The sequence below is a fragment of the Dipodomys merriami genome, unplaced genomic scaffold, assembly GCF_024711535.1.
Source record: "Dipodomys merriami isolate MVZ:Mamm:240054 unplaced genomic scaffold, mDipMer1.0.p SCAF_690, whole genome shotgun sequence".
In the NCBI taxonomy this organism is placed as follows: Eukaryota; Metazoa; Chordata; class Mammalia; order Rodentia; family Heteromyidae; genus Dipodomys; species Dipodomys merriami.
The window spans coordinates 407223-433433 of NW_027206280.1; the positions used below are offsets into that span (position 1 = coordinate 407223).

Here is a 26211-nt window from a genome sequence, read left to right on the forward strand (position 1 = left end):
AATGAGTGAATGGGGGCACCAAGGGGGAAGGACCGGCCCCAGGCCTGGGCGGCGCGCGGTGCTGCCGGGACCTGCCAGCAGGGGGCGCTGCGGGCGGCGGCCGCGCCTGGCTCCGCCGCCGTCGTCGCCGCTCTTGGCGTGGGCACCTGCGCCTGCGCAGAGACGAGCGTGGGGGGAGGGCGAGTCATATGACCCGCTGGGCTTCCAGCCTCCGGCCGCCGCCGCCCGCGTCCGCGTCCGCGTCCGCCCGCGTCGGCCGGGCTCCGGGAGCCGTTGAGGGGAGGGGCGTCCGGGCCAGGCCCGCTCGAGTGGAGGTCTTCGCCGCCGCCCCGCCCGTCCTCCCGTCGGCCCTCCGGTCCGCCCGCCCGTCCGTCCGCCCGTCCGTCCCGGCCGTCAACATGCTGGCGCTCATCTCCCGCCTGCTGGACTGGTTCCGCTCGCTCTTCTGGAAGGAGGAGATGGAGCTGACGCTGGTGGGGCTGCAGTACTCGGGCAAGACCACCTTCGTCAACGTGATCGCGGTGAGCCCGCCGCCCGGCCGCCCGGCCCGGCGCGCCCTGGGCCTACGAGGGGGCGCCCGGGGACGGCGGGGGGCGCCCGGGGACGGCGGGGCGCCCTGGGCCTACGAGGGGGCGCCCGGGGACGGCGGGGGGCGCCCTGGGCCTACGAAGGGGCGCCCGGGGACGGCGGGGGGCGCCCGGGGACGGCGGGGGGCGCCCGGGGACGGCGGGGGGCGCCCTGGGCCTACGAGGGGGCGCCCGGGGACGGCGGGGGGCGCCCTGGGCCTACGAGGGGGCGCCCTGGGCCTACGAGGGGGCGCCCTGGGCCTACGAGGGGGCGCCCTGGGACGGCCCCCCTGGGCCTACGAGGGGGCGCCCTGGGCCTACGAGGGGGCGCCCTGGGACGGCGGGGGCGCCCTGGGGACGGAGGGGGGCGCCCTGGGCCGAGGGGGCGCCCTGGGACGGCGGGGGTGGGGCGTTCTAGGCTATGGGGGGCGTCATGGGTAGGGGCCGAAGGAGAAAGGGGGTTCGCTTGGCCGAGGCTCGGGGCTGGCATTGGCCGCTTGTTTCCGGTGGAGGGGTTCCTCGGAGAGCAGCAGCTGGAGGGTTAATTTTCCTGCTGCCGTTGTTGTTGTTGTTGTTACTATTACCGTGTTACAGGGTTGAGGCTTAGAAAGCCGGCTCCTCGCCCCCCCCCCCCGCTCCCCTCCCGCCCTTGTGCAAACTTGTGTGGAGTGGGTGGCGATCTCCCCGGGCTCGGGCCCGGCGCGGCGTCCTCTCCCCGAGGGCTGGTCCTCCGCCGGCCGCCCGGGACGCGGGCCCCGTCCGGGAAGCCGGGGCCGGCGGGGGCGCCTCCCCAGCCGGTGGGCGGCCCGGCCCCTCTGACCGCGCTCGCCGGGCGGCTGGCCGGTGCGGGAGGAAGGGTGCGTCCGCGTCCACCGGGGTCCGGCGCTTCGCGGAGCTCCCGGGCGAAGAGGTTCGATCTGCAGTCAGCCGGACCAGAGTTACCTTGCAAACGAGGAACTGGGCTGTGGAGGCTTTTTCTCCCTGGGAGAAAAGCGTTAGGAGCCAGGAGTCCTTGGCTTACACCTGTAACCCTAGTTAGCTGTTCAGGCTTGAGATCTGAGGATGGCAGTTCGAAGCCATCCCAGGCCGGAGAACCTGTTTGAGAGACTCCTGTCTTCAGTTAGCCAGCAAAAAGCCAGAAGTGGAGCCGTGGCTTGCATGGTAGGGCACTAGCTTTGAGCGAAAAAGCTCGGGAACAGTGCCCAGGCCCTGAGGTCAAGCCCTAGTACCGGCAAAAAACCCAGAACAACCACAAAAAAGTCCCGTTGTGCATCGTGTCTTCTCTGCCATGAAACAGTTAAAACTTGTATTGTGCGGTGAGGGCTGGAATACAAGTTTTCCCTGAGGATTTGTATTTGGGAGAAAGACGACCCTGAGAACTTCTATAAAGTGCCATGTTGAGCAGTGGTTGAGTAGAAGGGTGTTTCTTTAGTTTTGTTTTTTTTTAATTGGCTGGGAAGAGTTTTTCCTAGTCTTTATTTAGAGTCCAGAAGTTGTTGTGACTCAGGTTTAGGCTTGTACTCGCCAGGGATGGGCTTAGAACTGCCCCCAAAGAGAGGTGGCAACCGTTCATCACTCTTTTGGGTGACTGTTGAAATCCTTATTTAACTGAGACTAGCTGTCCAACTGGTTTGGTTACCAGAGTGATTCAAACAGGGCTGTCTTGTTGGAGAACATGGTAGCGAGGGACTCTCAGTCCCAATCGTAGAAACAAATTAAAAATTACTTTAATATTACGTATGTAAATAAAGTTTGCCTCATCTCCGGCTCCTTTTTGTAATGTTACTGCTTTTTTCCTTTTCTTTCTTTTAGGACTGACTTTCTCAACAGGTGTTGAGTGTATAGCAGAGTGTAGCTTGTGACTGTCACCAAAAGTAATACAGAAAATCAAACATCAGGAAATGCATTCCTGTTACATTTTGAACATGATAAAGGAAAAGCTAGGCTTTTATCTGTGTAAGTGATAAGAATTGGAGTTACCTTGTAAATCTTAAACCAGACAAGCTTGAATTACAGTGAAATATATAGTGAAATCCGTTGTATCTCTTGGAGAGGGGGAACTATGTGGAAAACCTGAAGTTGAGTGAACCTTTGAGCATCTTTCTAGTAATTTTTATGCTTACATCTCAACTCACAGGATAGCTTAATGTGCACACTAAGTGTGAACGCTGATATCAAACAACTGGATTTGAAATCTGTACCTGCCATTTCCTTCCTGAGTCTTAGCTTTCTTATTACTAAGTACAGATCATAAATATTTCTTTTGGAGTTGTGCTGTGGACTGAATGGAATGAAGACAGGTAAGACTAGCTCTGTGCCTGTCCATTGCAGGGGTAGTACAGTGATTCTTTGTAGGATGTACTCCCCTTATACACAAACAGTGGAAAATACTGGGCAGGGAATCAGCTGCGATTGTTTAGTTTGAATCCAGAAGTGGCCCAAAGTGGGTTGCAGTAGTGGATTTACAGCTTGTGTTCAGTAATCACATTATACCTCTGCCTCTCTTTGGCGTTTTAGTATTTTACTGAACAGCAGCAAAACTTGTGCAGTGCTGTTGAATTCACAGTGGCCCAGTGGTTTCATTTCTGAAATAGACTATTCTTCTAAATTATAATAGTGTGGGTAGGTTCTGTTAAGAAAAAGTGGTTGTGAAGACATGCTTAAGTTGCTTTAGTCATTTCATGTTGTAGGCCTTCGTAAAAAATTACCTTGGAACCCATATGTATAACTATGCCTTTTCTTTTTCTTTTTTTTTTTTTTCTTCTCAGTCATGGGGCTTGAACTCTGGGCCTGGGCACTGTCCCTGAGCTCTTCAACTCAAGGCAAGAGCTCTACCCCTTGAGCCACAAAGCCACTTCTGGTTTTCTGGTGGAGATAAGAGTCTAATTTTTTCTGTTAGGAGATAAGAGTCTCACAGGGACTTTCCTGCCTGGGCTGAGATCCTCTGATCTCAGCCTCCTGAGTAGGTAGGATTACAGGTATAAGCCACCAGTGCCCAGCTAACTATGGTTTTTCAATGAAAGTATTTACCAAAGAAAAAAAAATACTGGACTGTACTTGGCAGTGACCTTTTGAAATGCTGAAAAGGGATACCTCAGTGAATTTCATACTACTTCTTTTCCAGCCCTTAGACTCTAACCTAATCTGTGATTGTGTTTGAAACAGAGTCTCACTGTGTAGCTCAGGCTGGCCTGGAATTCCAAATCCACCTGTCTCTCTGCCTGAGTGTTGAGATTATAGCACGTGATATGTGGTCTGGTCAATTCTTAGAGTCTATATTGAGGATGAGGAAAACACTAGTGAAGGATTATAGATTTTAGATAGAACGTGAAATCGCAAACAGAGCCTTTACAAAAAGGAACTGCACAATTCTATGTATTTTGTACAATACGTTTGTTTGTTTGTTTTTGGGTCCGGTTGTGGGGCCTGAACTCTGGGCCTGGGCGCTGTCCCTCAGCTCTTCAGCTCAAGGCTAGCGCTCTACCACCTGAGCCACAGCGCCACTTCCGGCTTTTTTCTTTTTGCTTATGTGGTGCTGAGGAATCGAACCCAGGGCTTCAGGCATGCAAGGCAAGCGCTCAACCACTGAGCCACCTTCCCAGCCCCGACACGTTTGGTTTGTAGAGTCAGAATTGCAGCCTTGTGAGCACTGTTGGCCACTTGAGAAAGTTGCAGCTCCGGTGACTTTCCAGCGTGAAAAGGTTGAGACAGACAAGCTTTTTGTAAGTATTAGACTTTAGTGTCTTAAATTCACTTTAAAAATTAAAAACTTAATGTCATTGATTTACAGGGTTTGTGAAGATTGAACTTACATAGTTGTTCAGTCGTAAAATTCTCAAGGGATTTAAAACAGGAATGGTAGCTCATTGATGCTGTTACTTTATTAAGAGGTATGTGATGCACATAGTGCTCTCTTGTTTTGGCCACTGTATAAAGAAACACCACTACCCTTGCCTGTGCTGGTGAGTGTAGGGATGAAGTGCTGCCCATTGCTGTGCTGACAGTTATTGCCCAATAAGCCATGTGTCTATATGTGCAATGCATATTGAGTAATCCTGGAAGGTTTTTGTAGGTTACAGTAACTGAAATAAGTGATAGAATTTGCAAAAACATTATAAGGTAAACTTTTAAAAATGTGTTTTTTAAAAAACAGAGAATGTTACAATTTTTTTCAATGTGTTTGCTTTTTTTTTTTTTTGTGCCTGTCTTGGGCTTGAACTCTGAGTCGGGCACTGCCCTTGAGCTTTTGTGCTCAAGTCTAGTGCTCTACCACTTGAGCCACACCTCTGCTTCCAGCTCTTTGGCTGGTTAATTGGAGAGAAGAGTTTCCTGGAATTTCTTCATGTTTTTTTTTTTTTTTTTTGGTCCGGTTGTGGGGCGTGAACTCTGGGCCTGGGCGCTGTCCTTTTGCTTATGTGGTGCTGAGGAATGGACCAGGGCCTCATGCATACAAGGCAAGCGCTCTACTACTGAGCCTCCTTCCCAGCCCATCCTGGAATTTCGTGACTAGGCCAGCTTTGAACAGCCATTCTCAAATCTCAGCCTCCTGAGTAGCTAGGATTATAGGTGGAGTCACAAGCACTTGACTTTATTATTAGTATTATTTTATTTTATTTTTATTTTCTTGTGAATCCTAGGGCTTGAACTCAGGACCTGGGCACTGTTTCTGAGCTTCTTTTGCTCAAGGCTAACACTATGCCACTTGAGCCACAGTACCACTTCTGCCTTTTTCTGTTTATGTGGTACTGAGGAATTGAACCCAGGGCTTCATGCATACTAGGCAAGCACTCTACCACTAAGCCACATTCCCAGCCCTATTACTTTTTTTTCTGATGGTCGAGGGGCTTGAACTCTGGACCTGGGCGCTGTCCCTGTGCTCTTCAGCTCAAGGTGAGCACTCTACTGCTTGAGCCACAGTGCCACTTCTGGTTTTCTAGTGGTTTATTGGAGATAAGAGTCTCATAGACTTTCCTGCCCGGGCTGGCTTTGAACCGTGATCCCCAGATCTCAGCCTCCTGAGGAGCCAGGATTACAGGCGTGAGCCACTGGTGCCCGGCTCTGTTACTTGTTTTTTAGGCTGCTCTTTTACTGTGTAATCCATACATACTATGGAATCCATACAATCCTCATACTTTTGGTCTTTCTGCCTCAGCCTCCCACGTGATGGAAGGAGAAGTTGTGTATTGCCACAGCTGGCTCACACTTTTGCAACTTGTTGCTAACTGGAAAAGTATTCCATGAAGAAGTTTATAACTGCAGAGATTTAGGAAAATATGCTATTTGGGAAGATGATGGAGGTCTGAGTCTTTGCTTTCTTTGAAACAGGGTCTTGTTATGTAGCTTGGGCCGGCCTCTTCCTCTTGAAGCAGGGATTATAGCTATTTTCCATTGTGTCCCGAGTACTTTTTTTTTTTTTTTTTTTAAAGAGTGTAGAGAGTTTATCTGAGTAGTCTAGTTTTATAGATGTGGCTAAGAGAGCCACAGGACTAAGTGAAGTTCCAAAGCAATAAAACTAAAAAGTGGCAAAGATGGACTTAGAACTCAAGGTATTAGCCTTTTAAAAGCTAGCTTAGGTTAGAACCAGAGCTTTGAATTGGGAGATCTTAATCCTTTAAAAATAGTTTTCACGTGGGCCCTGGTGGCTCATGCCTGTACTCCTAGCTATTTAGGAGTCTGAGTTATGATAATCATGGCTCAAAGCCAACCTGGGCAGCAAAAAAATGTGAAACTCTTATCTCAAGTAATCACCAAAAAGCTAGAAGTGGAGCTGTGGCTCAAGTCAGGACACTAGCCTTGAACGGAAGAGCTCAGGGACGGTGCTCAGGCCCTGAGTTAAAGCCCCAGGCTGGAAAATTTTTCATATATAATATACTTCTTGTTTGATATTCTGTAGAGTTTTTGTTGTTTTTGCAACTGGAGGTCAAATGTAGGGCCTCAAATAGTCCAGGCATTTGCTCTGCCAGCAAGCTGTGCCCCAGCCCTTTGGATTTCTTTAGCATTGTAAAATATAGGCTTTATAAGCATGGACATTTGAGGGTTGTTATCTTTATGGACCTGAATTACACCTACCTCGTGTACTGTTGTGTGTGTGAGTTATGCATACATTCTGTGTATGGATTAGGTGGAACAATGTATGCAGTAGGAATAATGGACACTCATGTTTAGACATTTAGAGAGCTATCTTACCTGCCACTGTCAGTTACTGAACTACCTTTATTATGGAAAATGAAGAAGTAGTTTGAGAGAGAGTGTGTATGTGTATGGATATGTGCGTGTGCATGTACCAATCCTGGGGCTTGAACTCAGGGCCTGGGTGATGCTCCTGATTTTCTTCCCCCTTAAGGCTGCTGGTTCACCACTTGAGTCATGTGATTTGACCATTGTTGCCTTCGGATTTTCTTGTCTTCCTAATTTAGGATTATATCGCCTGTCACAATTGTTAACCACACTTTGTCCCTCTTAGAAATATAAGTTCCACAGAGATGGGGCTTTGGCTGTTTTATGATGCTGCATCCCAGTGCCTGCTGCATAACTAGGTGTTTAAATCCTGAGAAAATGGCTATGAGAGCAACATGCATACTTTGTCTGCTTAAACTGTGAAGGAAGACTCTGTGAGTGATGGTTCAGAAGTGGGTATCCTGCACGGTCATTCATGTGCCTCATGGTGTCTGTGTGTGCGATAGAAATATTACCTGGCTTTATGATTGGTCCAGAATGCTTTTGGAGTTCCTCCCTCTTGCCCTGGCTCCTAGTGTGGTATTGGAGAGTCCCTTGAATACGACTGTTTTCTGACTTGGGCTCATGGCAGGAATTGCTCTTGTGCTGTGCTTGGAGAGTAGAGTGGGTTTCATCCATCAACGAGGACTAGCTTGGATATAATAGGCGCTCGCGCTTCTCTGATGGTTGAGGAGGGTACGATTGTTCAAGAAGGAACAGCAGGAAAGTAAAGGCAGTCCTGTGCAATCAGGTGGACAGTCAGGAAGGCTAAAGGATAGTAGTCATGTGGGTCTGGAATTCACCTTCAACCTAGCCTATAAAATAGGTGAGCTGTTACGAATTTGGGCTTCTTACCTACATATTAATCCTTTTAGGGTCTCATTTGGCCCCTTGATAAACATAACTCTTCAAAGTCCTGTGACTAAAACTAGTTTTGCAAGAAGGTATGAGCTCTTCTAGTGCTCCATATTTATTTTTAGCTCCTTTGACTTTTTGTTGCCAAACGTTGCATGTTAGCATTGCTTTGTGGATTAATATTGTAGTATCTTTCCTATGAATACTTGCATAGCTTAGTATATCTTTTGGCAGAATATGGAGGAGGGGCTTAAACTTCCTGTGGAAATTAGCAGGATGGATGTGGGGAGAAGGATGAAGGAAGTGGGCCTTCGATGGAGGTGTTTGACAGTGGTGCTGATGTGCAAGATCCCAGGCCAGGTTCTTTGCCTGCAGTACTTTGGTCTGCTGTTGATTGTCTTCCCTCAGATAGGCAGCATTGTCTTGCTCATTCTTCAGGGCCCAGAACTGTGAAGCCTTGCCCACCCTTCCTCCCTCCTTTGCTTTATGACACTTGTCCAGAGTGGTGTGTCCTTTTTATCTGCCTCTACTTCCCCTGGGCTTGACAATGTGATAACAGTGTGCATCATTATTACTATTTTTTTTTTTTTTTTTGTCGGTCGTGGGGCTTGAACTCTGGGCCTGGGCGCTGTCCCTCAGCTGTTCAGCTCAAGGCGAGCGCTCTACCACTTGAGCTACAGCGCCACTTCCGGTTTTCTGGTGGTTTATTGGAGATAGGAGTCTCACGGTCTCTCCTGCCCGGGCTGGCTTTGAACCGCGATCCTCAGATCTCAGCCTCCTGAGTAGCTAGGATTACAGGCATGAGCCACCAGCGCCTGGCTCATTATTACTATTGTTGTTGTTGGTGTTTTCTTTTTTGAAACAGGGTTGTACTATGTAGCTTTGAACTCAAGATCTTCCTGCCTCAGCCTCCCCTGTGCTGGGGTTATGAGATTGCACCACTGTGCTTGACTTGAACGTATTTTCATTTTCAAACACAGTTCTGGGGTGTATGTGTGTGTTTGTACACAAATGTATATACATACCAGTACCAGGAACTGAAACTTGGGGCCTCAGTTTTCTGGTTCATGCTTTTGCTGTTCTACCACTTGAGCCAAGCTTCCAGTAATAGTGTATTCTTGATTGAGATCATGTGTCACTCTAGCTTTTTGCTGCATTTTGAAGTCCTTGCCACACGCTTAGCTCTGATGATAGTGAGTGGGATTGTAGGCAGTTCCTGAATAAATGATGATGTTAATATGGAGAATGCATTGCAGTTTGGAACCCGAGCAGTGTCCAGTGACTCAGGATTGCACTTGGAGCTGAGCTTCCTTGTGAAACAGTGCTGATGATGCTGACTAAGGCTTCATAGAGTTCTTCAGGGACAAGCAGAGACCCAGTGGAAAGGAGGAGCCATTGGAGGAGTGCACAGGTCAGGTGTGGCACAGCCATCAGGATGCTCAGGCAGGAGTGAAGCAAATTCAAGGCTTGTCTGGCGTCTGGCCAGAGTGAGTCTGTAAGGCTCCAGCCACATAGATCCCTGTCTAGGCCCATGGGTGGACACAGACGTCTTATGCTAATGTGTGCACATACAGCTAAAAGTGTGCTGCTTTGTAGTTTATTTTAAGGAAATTAGTAACATCTATTTTTATGCATTTTGTCTGAGTAACGTTAGTATTTTAAAGCATGAATGTTACTGGATAGTTTATGGTGGATGCAGACACAGTGCTAAATCTGTATGATATTAATGGAAGAGATAGTGATGTAAATTCATAAGGCAAAAGTAAATACGTGGAAGATGGCAAAAGGATTAATAGGTAAAAATCTAGGTTTTAATGTATTGTTTGCCATGTTTGCTTCCTGAAGTCTTGAAAGAAACATTTTTTTTTTGGTGGTTATGGGATTTGAACTCAGGACTTGTACTTGATAGGCAGGAGTTCTATCATTTGAACTATACACCCAGCCCTTTTTAAGACTTTACTTACCGGGCACTAGTGGCTCACACGTGTAATCCTAGCTACTCAGGAGGCTGAGATCTGAGGATCTAGGTTCAAAGCCAGTCCAGGCAGGAAAGTCCATGAGACTCTTATTTCCAATAAACCACTAGAAAACCAGAAGTGGCACTGTGGCTCAAGCAGTAGAGCACTCGCCTTGAGCTGAAGAGCACAGGGATAGTGCCCAAGCCCAGAGTTCAAGTCCTATGACCAGCCCCCCACCCCCAAAAAAAACAAAAACAAAAACACTGAGATAGGGACTTGAAGGCTTGGTCTCTTTTCCACCTCCAGGTATCTGGATAACAAGTGTGAACCACCAGTTCTGGCTTGGTTTTTCTCTCTCTCTCTGTCTCTCTCTGTTTCTGTCTCTCTCTGTCTCTGTCTCTCTATGTCTCTCTCTCTATGTCTCTCTCTCTCTCTCTCTCTTCCCTCATCTCTCACCCTTTTCTCACCCCTTTCTCCACCTGCCTGCCTGCCTGCCTGCCTGCCTGCCATCCTTCCTTCCTTCCTTCCTTCCTTCCTTCCTTCCTTCCTTCCTTCCTTCCTTCCTTCCTTCCTTCCTTCCTTCTTTCCTTCCTTCCTTCCTTCCTTCCTTCCTTCCTTCCTTCCTTCCTTCCTTCCTTCCCTCCCTCCTTCCCTTTTCTCCCTTCTTTCTCCCTTTCTCTTTCCCTCCCTTCCCCTCCTTTCTTTTCTTTCTTTTAAAACAGGCCCAGTAGTGTGAGAAGGACTCAGTTTATAGTGGGTCTGCCTAGCAAGCTAGAGGATTTGAGTTTAAACCTTAGTAGCATCATCAATGAAAGAGAAAGAAAAAAGGGGGAAAAAAGCAATCCTGGCCGGTCACTAAAGAAAGGGAGGATTGCCTATTCCTTTTATGCTGTTCTTGTTTATTTCAAGGCCTGAGTGGCCACCAGTGGATGTCGAAGTTTCACTAAGCAGCGAAGTTTATTTTCTTGGAAGTAGAATGTTGACAAAGTGCTTGTCATCAGCTAGATTTCTTCACAGCTTAGAACACTTCCCTGCATAAGTTCCTTCAAAGAAAGGGAGCTGAACAGCAAGCAGCATTAGTGGATGATCGTGTTGGGCCTGGGGATTCTGAGTTGGTTCCATTCCTGCAGCGGTGCCATCCTGCAAGGACTGGGGCAGTGGGCGATGCGGGCTGGAAGGCGCTGCGGCCTCTTCTGTGCAGAATGAGTCTGTGGTCCTCATTCTAAATGGAGTACTTTTAAAGACATTGGTTCTTCAGAAACACTGTTTCCCCTTTCTGCTTATGTTCCGGCACATGAATCTTGTCTTTAATTCTCTCTTTAGTGAATATTGGATCAGGTATCCAGACTGCATAGATGTGAATGAAAGGGGCCGGGTAGTGGGGAGGGGTTGGGGTAAGGGTGGAGTGGGCTGGATATTAACACTGAACACCAACAGGAGCAGTGTGATTAGACAGGTCATACTGCAGGGAGCTTGGAGGTGCACCACTGGTGGGACGGGCTCACAGCCACTTCAGTGGATGGACACATTCCCAAAGACTGTTTCCCAGGGGCCTGGAGCAGCGCGAGCTCCTGCTTCATCAGGGTCCACCGTTCAAGTGGGAACTGTGACATGCTGCTGCATGGGTAGGGATGTTCACTGGGAAGTGAATTCAGATAGGCAAGTTGGAGTTTTCTGGTCATGGATCAGAGAGGCCATTATTAGAGTGCTGGTAAGGGAAGGTGTAGTGAGCACAGGAAGTGGTCATTAGAGATTTTCGTGGTGAATGTTCTTTAGGAATAGAGGTTAGCAGGCAGGAGAGTTGAGGCTCCTAATTGAAAGTGGTTTGCAGAGTGGTGTAATCCCAGGCTGCCTTCTAAAGGAGGTCACTGCCAAGTAGCTCGTTAGTATTCACAGGCAGCGAGAATTAATTAGTTTTTTCAAACGAGTTAGAATTGGAATGGCCACCAGACACTTAATTAGCTATTGGAGAGCAGAAATATGCCATTATATTTCATTTCATTTATTTATTTTTGCCAGTCGTGGGGCCTGAACTCTGGGCCTGGGCACTGTCCCTCAGCTCTTCAGCTCAAGGCTAGCGCTCTACCACTTGAGCCACAGTGCCACTTCTGGCTTTTTCTGCTTATGTGTTGCTGAGGAATCGAACCCAGGGCCTCATGCATGCAGGGCAAGCACTCTACCACTGAGCCACCTTCCCAGCCCACCATTATATTTTATAAAAAGTGTTACCTAGAGAATTTTTATCTGATACCTAATGCCAGAGAGAATGTCTTCCACTCAGTTTAATGTTTTTATCTAAATAGAATTTAGGATCCTGCTGTTTGAGGTGTTGTATATTCTCATTTTGTAAAAACTTCCCAATAGTTTACTTGAACAATAAACAGACTTTTGCACTACTGTCCCTCAAGACAAACTTGATTGATTAGAAAATTTCCTTAAAATTAGTAGCTGCATGAGAAATAGGCCACACAAAGCGTCCTTTGCAATTTTAGCTCTAAAAGTTGAATCTTCCTTCCTTACCCCTTGGGTTTTGAGAGCCCCAGCCTGAAAGTACACCGAGAACCCTGCTTCCGGCCCCGGGCGGTGCTGGGACCATCCAGCACATCGTAGAAGTACTCCGAGAACCCTGCTGCCAGCCCCAGAGCAGTGCACCGATGGCTCACCCCTGTAATCCTAGCTACTCCAGAAGCTGAGATCTGAGGATCATGGTTTGAAGCCAGCCCTGGCAGGAAAATCTGTGAGACTCGTATCTCCATTAAACTATGCTGTAAAAGTAGGAAGTGGTGCTATGGCTCAAGTGGTAGAGAGCTAGCCTTGAGCATAGAGAGACTTAGGGACAGCGCTCAGGCCCTGAGTTCAAGCTCCATAATCAAATTTTGCATTTAAGGGTGCAGTATGGTGTTTCAATACATTTATTGTGTAGTGTGGAAATCAGGTTAAACATAGTTCCTTTAATCAATCAATTAATTAATTTCCTGTGTTGGGAATGGAGCCCAGAGATGGAAGAGGTGTGAGGTGCTTGCTTTATCTATTACTAAGCTGTACCCCCCACCCCCTGTTGCTTCTTTGTGGTGAACATATTCCAGATCCTTTCTTCTATTTGTTTGAAATATTCAGTGCATTATCATTATCTAGAGGCGTCCTACAGATAGTAAATTGTGGTTATTGGCTTCAGAGCAGCTTTTCTGGACCACTCAGTCACCTCAAGTATCTTCCTTGTTTTGTGCAGCACAGTTATCAACCAATAATTTAGTATTCATTTCTTAGTTTTCCTTCTCTCATTAAATAGCTGGATGACTAAGCGAGTGCATTGGGGGAGAGGCAGAGTAGGGAAGAGTGAACAGTAGTAAGGATTTGTGAACCACTGGGCACAGGTTAATGATCTATGCTGGTACAGGTACTCAGGAGGCTGCCAGTGGCTAACGCTTGTAATCCTGCCTACTCTCAGGAGACTGACATCCAGAGTATGGGGAGTTTGAGGCCAGGCAGAAAAGTTTGTGAGACTCTATCTCTAAAATAACCAGCAGAAAACTGGAACTGGAGGCATGGCTTAGATGGTTGAGCATAAGGCCCTGGGTTCAAACCCCAGTACTAATATACAAATTAGTTTACCTGCTTGAGGAGAACACCTAAGACATCTTTGTCTGCAGATGCCACATGCATCACAGGCAATTTGGCTTGGTAGGCAGCGTGAATCATTGACCGTGGCATGTCTGTATGTGGCCCCTGTGCACACAGGGGCTGCCTAGTGAGAATGTAAGGCATTCCTCTCTCTCTCAGGCTGGTGAGGCATTTATTTCAAGATGGATTATCTTTTATTGTTGCACATTGTGCTGGTTTTGAAAGAACAGTCTTGGACTGTTACAACTTTGCAGATAGATTTCCCCTCACAGAAGTAAATTTCTGAGTTAGTTTTATCTGGTGTGATACTGTGTTAAAGAATATGGGCTATTGGAAGAAAATATGCCTTCATTGATTGTATATGGTATTGATATACATTCTGAAGTGTTAAAATCTTTGTATGCTACTTAATTCACTGTTATGACTATTGAAGATTATTCATACTCCCAAATAAACAAAAGCTTACTGGCATTTTGAGTGACTTTTTTTTTTATAAGATGCATCTAGCAAGATTTTTAACATACAAGTTTTAACTAAGGTCCTATGGCAAAGAATAGATCTGTAGTTTGAAGATTTATGATAAAATGGAGGACGAAAATTGTCTTTGGGAATGTGTAAGAATTGATTGTCCAGAGTGTTCTGAAATTAGGAGAAAAATGACTGTTAATATGATCTTTGAAATGTTACTGCAGTGATTGTGAGCACTTGGGAACCTTCAGAAAGCACTGTAAAGAGAATGTCATATCTAACAGGATATACGTGTTCACAGTGACACTCTGTAAAGAAGATGTGTTAATGTGGTATAGGCGTAATAAAATTAGGAGGCATGTAGGCTTGGAAGGTATATATGATGTTCACTTTTTAGCTTAGAAGCAAATAGTAAAATGTTGAAGATGGAAAATTCTTGACAACAAATAGGGATGTCAGCCAAGAGACCTTTTCCTTACACCAAAGCCATCTTAAGTAAAGTAGATGGTTTGTTTTCTATGTGCAGAAGTGGTTATGACTTTCATACTTGGTCCTGAACTCCTTGTCGGAATTCCTTATGATTGTCCTCTTCTTTTCCCTTCCCACCCGTCTCCTTTTTTCTTTTGGTTCTCTTCCCCCCTTTCACTGGGTCTCATACTAGACAAGGGTTCTACCACTGAATATACCCATAATCCTGATGTTCTTTCTCTTCCTAATGTAAATTGAGTTAGTAGAGAGCTTTGGCCGGTAATTACACTTATTAGGGAAATGATGAAAGCAAGATAATGCAATAAAATTGAAAAATGAGTATTGGTAATAATAGTGATTCATGTTTGAGTTTTAAGATTTGAAGGAGGCTGGGCGCCGGTGGCTCACGCCTGTCATCCTAGCTACTCAGGAGGCTGAGATCTGAGGATTGCGGTTCAAAGCCAGCCCAGGCAGGAAAGTCCATGAAACTCTTTTCTCCAATAAACCACCAGAAAACCGGAAGTGGCGCTGTGGCTCAAGTGGTAGAGCTCTAGCCTTGAGCTGAAGAGCTGAGGGACAGCACCCAGGCCCAGAGTTCAAGACCCACGACCGATTAAAAAAAAAAAAAAAGATTTGAAGGAAAAACACCCAACTTGCCAATTTATTGGTTGCATGGTCTCACTTGTTAAATGTATGAATTTTGACAATGTATGAATTTTGACAAAGAACTCATTGGCCTGGCGCCAGTGCCTCACGCCTGTCATCCTAGCTGTTCAGGAGGCTAAGATCTGAGGAGTGAGGTTCAAAGCCAGCCCTGACAGGAAAAAGCCTGTGAGACTTTTTTTTTGTGTGTGTGTGTGTGTGTGTGAGTTGTGGGGCTTGAACTCCAGGCACTTTACCACTTGAGCCACAGCACCACTTCCAGTTTTCTAGCGGTTTATGGGAGATAATAGTCTTACGGAGTTTCCTGCCCAGGCTGCCTTTGAACCGTGATCCTCTGATCTCAGCCTCCAGAGTAGCTAGGATTACAGGCATGAGTCACCAGCCCCTGGCTCCTGTGAGACTCTTATCTCCAATTAACCACCAGAAAACTGGAAGTGGCACTGTGGATCAAGTGGTAGAGCACTGGCCTTGAGCTGAATTGAAGAGCTGAGGGACAGTACCCAGGCCCAGAGTTGAAGCCCCACGACTGACCAAAGCAAAACAAAACAAAAAACACAACAAACCCATTGGTTTTTCTGTCCAAGAGGAGAAATTTAATATTAGACATTTGTGGTGCTCCTTATTTCATTTTCTATTTACAAAGCAGTTAGTAACCAACCCCTAAAACTTTTTTTTTTTTTTTTTTTTTTTTTTGGTGGTGCTAGTCCTGGGCTGGCCCCGGGCACTGTCCCTGAACTTTTTTTTGCTCAAGGTTTTTGCTGTACCACTTGAGCCACAGCTCTAGTCTGGCTTTTCTGGAAGTTTATTGGAGATAAGATTCTTACAGACTTGCTTGACCAGGCTGGCTTTGAACCGTGACCCTCAGATCTTAGCCTCCTGAGTATTAGGATTATAGATATGAGCCACTGGTGCCCAGCAGTTCAATAAAAAATTTAAAGCCTTAATAAAACATTTTTATTAAAAAAACTTGTTGTTGCAGTGTGCCGGTGGCTCACCAGTGTAACCCTAGCTACTCAGGAGGCTGAGATCTGAGAATGGCAGTTCAAAGCCAGCCTGGGCAGGAAAGTCTGTGAGACTCTTATCTCCAATAAACCACTAGAAAACCGGAAGTGGCGCTGTGACTCAAGCAGTAGAGCACTTGCCTTGAGCTGAAGAACTGAGGGACAGCGCCCAAGCCCAGAGTTCAAGCCCCACGACCAACAAAAAAAAACCCCAACCCTCCCCAAAACACCTGGTTGTTCGTCAGAGAAGGTACTTTTTCACCATCTCTTCGTGTACCGTGTCTTGTTAGATGACCACTGCAGATGGTTGGGTCGGCCACATTGGAGCTTTTTTTCGGATGTAGCAGGCCTCTCCGTTTATAAGCAGTCAAAAGCATTGTAATCTTGGGTACATTGAACTTCTTTCAAGGAATAGTTGCTTCTCCCATTGTCTTAATTCCTCATTTCAGATACAGGGCCTTCCTGTATTAACTTTTATCATAGTTTATCTCTTTTAAATTCTGTACCCTTTTCTGAATAAAAATAGCCTCATTTCTGAACTCTCTAGTAGTAAATTTAAATAAGTTCCACTGGTAGAGTAGAACTTTTTGAAACCTGGTCTGTTAGTATACTAATAAATCTGGGAGAAAGACAGCCAGCTTTTCTAGTGTTGTGGACACTCAGTATTTAAATGACAAGTCTATGAATAAAACACAGCCCTAAGTGTTAGGAGTGGGAAGGGAGTTTGGAGAGCCTCCTGAAACCCAGGAAGCTGACTTTCAGAGCTGGTCATTTGAGCTTGCAGCAGTCATGCGCCAGTGGTGTCTATAGCCCCGCCCACCATCACAGGAGAGCAGTGAATTCCCCGTGGTATCATTTCTGTGTTGCAAAGTGATGGTCAGTTTATGCGCGTAAGCTGTATCAGAAGACAATCATGGAAGCAAAGTGCTTATTTCTGGACTCTTCCTTCCACCTTAACAATTAGATCTTAAGAATAATGAGACTTTCAACAAATGAGTTAATTTGTTTTTGCCTTGGCTATTATCATCTGAGAAATAAGGATAATGCTACTCATTTTATAGAGTTGTTATAAGAATTAAATAGTTAATATTGATTAGCTAGCCTGAGGCTGAGGCAGGAGGATTAATAGTTTGAGGTCAGCCTGGGCTACATCGGGAGGCTTCAAAAAGGGCCGGAGGTACAGCTCAGTGGAAGATACAAATGTCTGAGCGCAGACCCCAGTATTGCCCCAACAACAGCAGAATTAGTGCTGTTTGATGTTTACTAAGTGCTTACGACAGTACTTGGTGTTACATTCGTTAGATTTGGTAAGTAAAATCATATACAATTAGTACTTTCAAAACATGAATATGTTTTCCAAGTTAGTTTCATGACAACGTAGAAATAAATTCTCAGAAGTGGAAGTATGGCAGAAGTGGTAGAGCGCTAGCTATGAGCAGCAAAAAGCCAACAGAGTGTGAGGCCCTGACTGAATTCAAGCCCAGTACTAGCACTTCAAGTCTTCACAAGCATTGAAAATGATGATTAAGATCTGCCTAGGCTGGGAATGTGGCTCAGTGGTAGACTGCTTGCCTAGCATGCATGAAGCCCTGGGTTCCATTCCTCAGTACCACATACTCAGAAAAAGCTGGAAGTGGTGCTGTGGTTCAGGTATTAGAGCAAAAGAAGCTCAGGGACAGCCCCCATGACTCAGGGGTGGGGGTGGTGATCTGACTCTAGTCTAGCCAAGTAGCACATATGTCTATTTCTGTAAAGCAGTGACCCTGCACAATCCGTATTTTGGTAGGAGAGAATCAATGTTTTCCTCCTCTGCAGCATGACCTTACTTCCTACAAGTACTTTGTAATGTCTTGCTACACTCAAGGACTTGATTGAGTAATTGGAGTTGTTGCAAATTATCAGTGTCTGTCAATAATTCATGTGTGGAATAATGATGAACAAAGAGGTGAGTGAATGCCAGAAAGCCCAGGGACTCCAGAGACTCTCATTTCCTCAGGGTGCCACACAAGAATGGAGGCGCTCACCGTGCTAGAAGGGTCTTCAAGGGTGGCTAAACCACTGCCCTTCCCCCCCTTTTAACGTTGTTTTTCGTTTTTCAATATAGCCCACACAGGTTCTGAACTTGATTTTCCTATCTCATCCTCTCAAGTGCTGGGACTACTGGCTTGTCCCACCCTGCCTGGCTAGCTTGTCTTTCTTTGCTTTATTTTTTTGTGTTTTATTATTTTCTGCCCCCCGATTTAACTTAGTTCATTGCTACAACTGCTAAAAGGATTGTGAAAGACTGATAACACATCAGATTGTGTCCCATAAATTGTGTGTAAGAAATTAGGAAGCTTTTTGTGTAAGTTTGAGAAAAAGCTCATTACCTGAAAAGTTCAGCTACCTTTCCTAGCAGCTTCATGGTGCGATAGGACCACTACTAGAATGAACGGAGGTATAATCTCACTGAGGCCTCTCTCTTGAGGTTGGTCTTATTACACATATAGTAATTAAATTAGTATGAAAATCTTATACAGAGACCTGCAGAAAACCAGCCATTATTGAATCATGTGATCATGGAATTGTTTACTGTTGCATTGTCAAGACTGGTTGTGTCAGTGACTCATTCCTGTAATCCAGCTGAGATCCAGAGGGTTGAAGTTTGAAGCCAGCCCAGGCAGAAAGGTCCTTGAGAGTACACCTCTAAAGCCACAGAGAAGAGGGCAGTAGACACTCAAGATGACTCTAATAAAAATGATAATACGCTGTGTGCATGTGGCTCACACCTGTAATCCTAGCTAGTCAGGAAGCTGAGATCTGAGGGTCACAGCTTGAAGCCTTAGGAAAGTCCTAAGACTAGCTCCAATGAATACCAGGAAATCGGAAGTGGCTCTGTGACTCAAAAGTGCCAGAGATCTAGCCTTGAGTGAAAAAGCTCAAGGACAGCAACCAGGCCCTGAGTTCAAGCCCCTAGACCAAGACTCACAACAGCAACAAAAGCCGTGCCTGATAATACCAAGTATTAGTAAGGAAGAGAAGTTGGAGCCTTTGTACAATATTGTGGGGAGTACAAGATGGTGCAATCAGTGGATACATCTGTCAATTCCTCAGAAAGTGAAACGTAAGACTTACAATGTTTCCTGGTTGTTTGGTGTGTGTGTGTGTGTGTGTGTTTGTGTGTGTGTAAATATCATTTAAAACTTGTATATAAATGTTCATTGATAGCATTATTCAGAATAGCCCTGTGAGAAAAACTTTTAAAATTTAATTTTATTGCCAAGGTGATACATAGAAAGAAGGGTTACAGTTAATATGTAAGGTAATGAGTCCATTTCTTGTTGAACATTGTTACCCCCTAAAAGCTGTCTTTTCTGTCCAAGTGGATTGCTTAAAAGTTTCTGCTTTGTCTGGGGCTTGGCTCTTGTTGATTATTCTGCTGAGACTGTAGGGTAATAAAGAGGAACTGCTTTGGGGTTAGGAAGGCTTTTTGAAATGTAAGGGTTTTTGTCTTAATGGGATTTAAGACCTACCTCAGAAATAGCAGAGGGTGTGGATGTTTTGAGATCACTTATCTACTGTTAATCTTATATATTTCAGTGTTTTAATGGTCACCTTATGTAAATGCTTACCCTATTCAAACTAGCAGATTGTGAACCTTGAGCTCTGTCAATCTGCTTTAGCTATAAATGAGGGAGCCAGCCGGGTGGTGGCTCAAGCCTGTAATCCTAGCTACTCTGGAGGCAGAGATCTGTGGATCTGGTTCAAAGCCAGCCCCAGCAGGAAAGTCCTGAGACTCTTATCTCCAATAAAACCACTAGAAAACTGGAAGTGGTGCTGTGGCTCAAGTGGTAGACCACTCTCCTTGAGCTGAAGAGTACAGGGACTGCGCCCAAGCCGAGTTCAAGCCCCATGACCGACCCCCCCCCCCCCCCTAAAAAAAAGGAGCAAAATTCCTGCTCTGGGCACTTGTTTGCCAGATTTCTTGCTGCTGGTGCACTCTTATGCTGAAGAAGGTTTTGCCTTGGTGAGACAATCTTTCATCCCTCCCTCTCTCTCTCCCTCCCTCCTTCCTTCCTTCTTTCCATTCCTCCCTCCCTTCCTCTTTTTTTTTATTGTAAAGGTGATGTACAGAGGGGTTACAGTTACATACGTAAGCTGAACTTTTTGAAAGTGTAACCCCCTCCGTCATTTTTTCCTTGCGCCAACCCCCCCCCCAGTTGTAGAGTTCATGTCCAGCACAGTGTCTAATGAGTATGAGTGTTGCATTGGCTCACCCGTTGTCCCATCATTTCTGGGATTCCCCTTTCCTCTGCAGATCAGATAAACTTACATTTAAGACAAAGCGTACAGAAATCAAAACCAGTGACAAGGCAAAAAACAAAGGAAAAAAGAAAGAAAAAGAACTGCAGAGAGTACCCTCTTGTTTCCATTTCTTGGAGTTCATTTTTTTTTTTTTTTTTTTGTCTGTTCTGTGGCTTGAACTCTGGGCCTGAGTGCTGTCCCTCAGCTCTTCAGCCCAAGGCTACAGTGCCACTTCCGGTTTTCTGATGGTTTATTGGAGTTAAGAGTTTCTCAGAGTTTCCTGCCTGGGCTGGCTTTGAGCCATGATCCTCAGATATTAGCCCCCTGAGTAGCTAAGCCCGGCTTGGAGTTCATGTTGATTAGCTTCATTTTATATGGTCATATATACCTAGCTATTGAACAATTGTGATCCTCTGCTGAGAATATCATAGACATATTCTAGTTATTACAAACGAGGGAAACCATGCAGCCTGTGTTTCTTTAGGTCTGACTTGGTTTGTTAAATATAATTTTTTCTAAGTCTTTCCATTACCTTACAAATGGAGCAATGCCATTCTTTCTGATGGAAGCATAGAATTCCATTATGTATCTATGCCACATTTTCTTTTTTTTTTGGGGGGGGGGTCCGGTCATGGGGCCTGAACTCTGGGCCTGGCTCTGTCCCTCAGCTCTTCAGCTCAAGGCTAGCGCTCTACCACTTAAGCCACGTGCCACTTCCAGCTTTTTTTCTTTTTGCTTATGTGGTGCTGAGGAATTGAGCCCAGGGCTTCATGCATGCAAGGCAAGCACTCTACCACTGAGCCACCTTCCCAGCCCCATGCCACATTTTCTTGATCCATTGTAGGGACATCTGGTTTGGTTCCTTATTTTGGCAATGTAGATAATGCTGCAAGGAATGCTGTAGTACTGGTAGCTTTACTGTGGCCTTGTTTGTGGCCAGTTGGGTAAATGCCTACAATCCTTTTTGTGGCTATCAATGTGACTTTAGTGGTTCTTGGAGAGCACATTTATAAGAGCCTCAAATGGAAACAATTAAGATGTCGGCCAAGTAGCGAAAAGGTAAAGTGGTATAATGGTGTACAGCCATAAAATAATACCTAGGGTAACCTGTAATCACAAACCTAGTAAGTGAACACTCAAGAAAAAAAATGGAGCACCTAGCTATAAAATGTTCTATATATGATATCTAATTACTTGGGAAAGGATAGTTTTTTTTTTTTTTTTTGGGTCAGTCATGGTGCTTGAACTCTGAGCTTGAATGCTGTCCCTCAATTCTTCAGCTCAAGGCGAGCGCTCTACCACTTGAGCCAAGGCACAACTTCTGGTTTTATGGTGGTTACTTGGAGATAAGAGTCTCACAGACTTTTCTGTTTAGGCTGGCTTTGAACCGCGATCCTCAGATCTCAGCTTCCAGAATAGTTAGGGTTACAGGCGTGACCAGCCTGAAATATTGAATGCTGATTTTAAGACACTGAGATTGGAAGCAAAGATAAAATAACTGAGAATTTGCTTAGATAAAATAACTGAGAATTTGCTTACTGAGCTGATTATAAATGTACCACGGATGCTAACGTCGTGCTAGAAAGTTATGCAGTGTTAGAACTACACACATTGGCTAAATCTAACTTGTTATGTTTTGTTTGTTTAGTCTGGCCAGTTCAGTGAAGATATGATACCCACAGTGGGTTTCAACATGAGGAAAGTCACCAAAGGAAATGTCACAATAAAGGTACGTTAGCTTCTTCCCATGCTCCACTTCAATTGCTGCCATGGACAGCTGGAAAAGTTGCTGTTTGTTTCTCTGATGTTTCTGTGTTTGTGGGTGCTAAGTGATGCTTGGGCATTTACACTCTGAAAGTGTAACTTCACTCCAGAAGTGTTATTGCAGTATGTTTATTTGTCTTAATAGATCAAAACATGTAAGAGTTTAAATAATAAATGCCAGTTTTTTAAAAAGTGAGCATATGTGTTAGCATAAGTACATTGGAGATGTAAGGAAAGAAAATCCCACTTTCAGTGTTTAGGTTTGTGGTAACAGACAAATAATGTTTTATACTGGAAGATAATTATTTGTAGTACTGGAAGTTGAATATACTATTTATGGTAACAAATATGATAACCCGGTTTTTCCTCTGTTTTAGTAGTAAGCTGAACATTAAGATGAGAAATTATAGCATAGGAAAAAGCTCACTAGTTTTTAACATGATTTTCTCTTTTTTTGCTGTGCTAGCGTCACATCAGGGCCTACATAGGCAAGTGCTGTCTTATTAAGCTATGTCCTTACTGTTATCCTGACAAACCTGAGTGTTTCAGCTTTAAATCCTGGACTGTTGAACTGTTTACCAGGGACAGTATTTCAACATCAACATTTTTCTGTGATGGTTTTGATTCATTACTTTGAAGTTTATTTTTTCACAGTTTGAATCATAATGATCATTTCCTCCTCCAATTCGTGTGGTTCACAAAATCTGTTCACTGAATTTTCTCTGTGGCTTTTCTGAGGAAGCTCCTAATTTAGTTGTGTGTCCGTCTGCTTGCATTTTACAGTGACGGCGCCTGAGTTGGAAGTCTTGAAAATGAATACTATGACAAGTTTTATGCAGCCCTGTGTTTAGCATGTTTCTCTACAGAGCAGGCATAATAATGAAATTCCAGTATGGATGGTGGAAGTTCTGTATCTCACACAGTTGTAATCCCAAGCCCTCTATCTTCAGTATTAGATGTATTGGTTAACAGGAAATGGGGATGAGTATAAACCACCAAGAATTTACATATTAAGAGTTTGTTTAGGCTCAGGAGTTTGGGAGCACTTTGTGAAGTTGAGCATGTCTCCGGTTCCTCTGATATTTTCCCACTCGGTGAATAATTTGAATTGTGTTTATAATACTTGTCTTGTTTTCGTTTATAGATCTGGGACATAGGAGGGCAGCCTCGGTTCCGGAGCATGTGGGAGCGATACTGCAGAGGAGTCAACGCGATTGTGTAAGGTTTTTTCAAGTCAGTTTCGGGTTTAATGAAAGAAGTTTAATACTTCCAAAGGCTCAACCTGTATCTCAGACAATAAAAGTCTTTAGCTGCTGGGCACTGGTGGCTCATACCTGTCATCCTAGCTACTCAGGAGTCTGAGGTCTGAGGATTGTGGTGGTTCTAATCCATCCTGGGCAGGAAAGTTAGTGAGACTTATCTCCAATTAACCACCAGAACACAGAAGTGGCACTGGATCAAAGTGGTAGGATGATGCTAAAAAGACCTCAGGGACAGTTCCTAGGCTCTGAGTTCAAGCCTCACAACTCTTCTCCTCCACGTCCCCCCAAAACTCTTCAGCTAATTTCTCAGTATGCTTTATTAGTCTGAGATTTAGAGAGAAATTACAGAAAAGTATTACTTCTAGAACAAGAGCTTGCTTTTCATTATTTGTGTATGCAGCTGACAATATACATGTTGACCTTTTCTTTATCTAGGACTTGTATTTTGATGGAAATTTCCTGTGTGGGGAGCAGATATATTTCTTTTTCTGTTTTTCCCTTCTTTTTTGGGGATGGGGGGTTGGTTGTGGGGCTTGAACTCAGGGCCTGGGCGCTGTCCCTCAGCTCTTCAGCTCAAGGCAAGCCCTCCACCACTTGAGCCACAGCACCACTAGTGGTTTTCAGGTAGTTTATTGGAGATAAGAGGTGGCTCATGCCTGTAATCCTAGCTCTTAGGAGGCTGAGATCTGAGGATCCTGGTTCAAAGCCAGCCTGGGCAGGAAGGTCCGTGAAACTCTTAACTCCAGTAAACCACTAGAAAACTGGAAGTGGCGCTGTAGCTCAAGTGGTGGTAGAGCACTTGCCTTGAGCTGAAGAGCTGAGGAACAGCGTTCAGGCCCAGAGTTCAAGCGTCATGACTGACCAAAAAAAAAAAAAAAAAAGTCTAACATCCTTTCCTGCCTGGGCTGGCTTTGAACTTTGATCCTCAGATCTCAGCCTCCTGAGAAGCTAGGATTACAGGCGTGAGCTACTGGCACCGGGCTTATTGTTTTTTTATACTAAAATCCCTGCCACAATTAAAACAACTTCAATAAAGCAAATTTAAATGAAATGGAAAGTCTAATTCTGTCATCTGGATATGTGGAGAAGGCATATTGAGATCACTCTGTTTTCTTCATAGTTACATGATCGATGCGGCAGATCGTGACAAGATAGAGGCCTCTCGAAATGAACTACACAATCTCCTAGATAAACCCCAGTTACAAGGAATCCCAGTAAGTACGGGTGACAGATTGCATTCGTAATTAGAGGACGATAGTCATCCCTCACTGTCCAGCCACAGAGGTTGGCCCACAGGACCCCAAAGATACAAAGATCTGAAGAGCTCAGATTCAGTGAGACTGTCTCACTGTGTAGCCAAGCTGGCCTCTGATGTGAGGTTGTCTACATTAGTCTCCCTCATGTCAGGATTATGGAGTTTGCTGCCACACCCAGTTCCTCAGGTCCTTTGTGTACAATGACATACATGGAATTTATAGAGACCCTACACGCATCCTGTATACTTTAAAGTCATCTCTAGATGATTAAAAATGCCTAATAAGGGGCTGGGAAGGTGGCTCAGTGGTAGAGCATTTGCCTTGCATGCCTGAGGCCCTGGGTTTGATTTCTCAGCACCATATAAGCAAAAAGAAAAAAGCCGGAAGTGGTGCTGTGGCTCAAGTGGTAGAGCGCTAGCCTTGAGCTGAAGAGCTGAGGGACAGCGCCCAGGCCCAGGGTTCAGGCCCCACGACCAGACCCAAAAAAAAAAAAAAAAAAAAAAATGCCTATAAAATTCAAGTGCTATATGTAATTATTAAGAGTATGATGAGAAGAAAGTCTGCATGTTTGGTATAGTTGTAATTGTTTTTTCTTCTCCTTTTGGTGGTATGGGGTTTTACATTTGTTAGGCACGAGCTCTACCATTTTGTCGGTTGTGGGGCCTGAACTCTGTCTCTCAGCTATTCAGCTCAAGGCTAGCGCTCTACCACTTGAGCCACAGCGCCACTTCTGACATTTTCTGCTTATGTGGTGCTGAGGAATGGAACCCAGGGCCTCATGCATGCAAGGCAAGCGCTCTACCACTGAGCCACCTTCCCAGCCTCGGTGCTCTACTATTTTATCCAAATGTTTTTGACATGCTGTTAGTTGAATCCCTGGATGCAGAGCCTGTGAATTTGGAGGGTTGTGTAATACACTTGAAGTTAGTAAGAGTTGTTCCTTTTAAAAGCCTGGAACATTTATTATTATTGAGTATCTGCCATATCTTAGATCTTGTGCTGTTTGTATATGTCTCAATCAGGTATCTACTACAATGCAGCATGGGCACTGCTCAGTACTGCGTGCGTTGCTATGCAGTGTCTCCTGGAGTTTGTGGGTTGGATAGTCTCAAACACTTCAAAGATGCACTTCTGACAATAACTATGAACACAGGTGCAAAGGACTTTTAGAATTTTACATAAAGGATTGGGAGAGTTGTAAGCTCTAGGCCCTGAGTTCAAGCCCCAGTACCACCAAAAAAAAGTTGTGAGAGGGAAGATTTGATCTAGTTCAAAGGGGAGAAGAAGGCTTTGAGGAAGTGTGTGAAATGGCATCTGAAGGATATATTGGACTGGGAAGGAGAGGGTTCCTGCAAAGGCCCTTTGGTGAGAAGCAGGCCCCCAGGCCCCAGAGCAGTGCAGAGCAGAGCTGAGAGTGGAGGCCCGGCAGTGTGCCCTGCCATGCTGCACCTGGGACACTAGAGGCCGCACTGCACAGAGCTGAGGAACCATTTATGGTTTGAACATATTACTGTATTGTAGCCAAGGGTGTACTGAAAGTGGGTGCAGTTCGATATACCTGTAGTCCCAGCACTCTGAAGGTAGATTTAAGGGGATTGAGAACAGCCTGTGCTACATAGTGGAGGAAAAAAGAACCTCCGTGGTCAAGAAGGGTATGTGGGGAGGATTGTCACAGGAAGCTGTTTCAAGAGCTCTGGCAGCTGGTAATCCTAGCTACTCAGGAGGCTGAGATCTGAGGATCATGGTTCAAAGCCAGCCCAGGCAGGAAAGTCTGTGAGACTCTTACCACCAGAAAATTGGAAGTGGTGCTGTGGCTCAAGTGGTAGAGT

At 45.2% G+C, this 26211-nt stretch overlaps 1 protein-coding gene across 1 annotated transcript in view; it reads left to right on the plus strand.

Annotated features, from left to right (window-relative positions):
• Positions 1-210: 210 nt before the first annotated feature.
• The window catches only part of LOC138816322 (ADP-ribosylation factor-like protein 8B), a 36076-nt gene continuing 10075 nt past the window's right edge, over positions 211-26211 (plus strand). Inside the window, exons 1-4 of the mRNA XM_070006019.1 lie at positions 211-521; positions 21749-21829; positions 23009-23082; positions 24247-24340. Coding sequence (XP_069862120.1) covers positions 399-521; positions 21749-21829; positions 23009-23082; positions 24247-24340 — 372 coding nt within the window. The 5' untranslated portion in view covers positions 211-398. The remainder of the gene's footprint in view (positions 522-21748; positions 21830-23008; positions 23083-24246; positions 24341-26211) is intronic.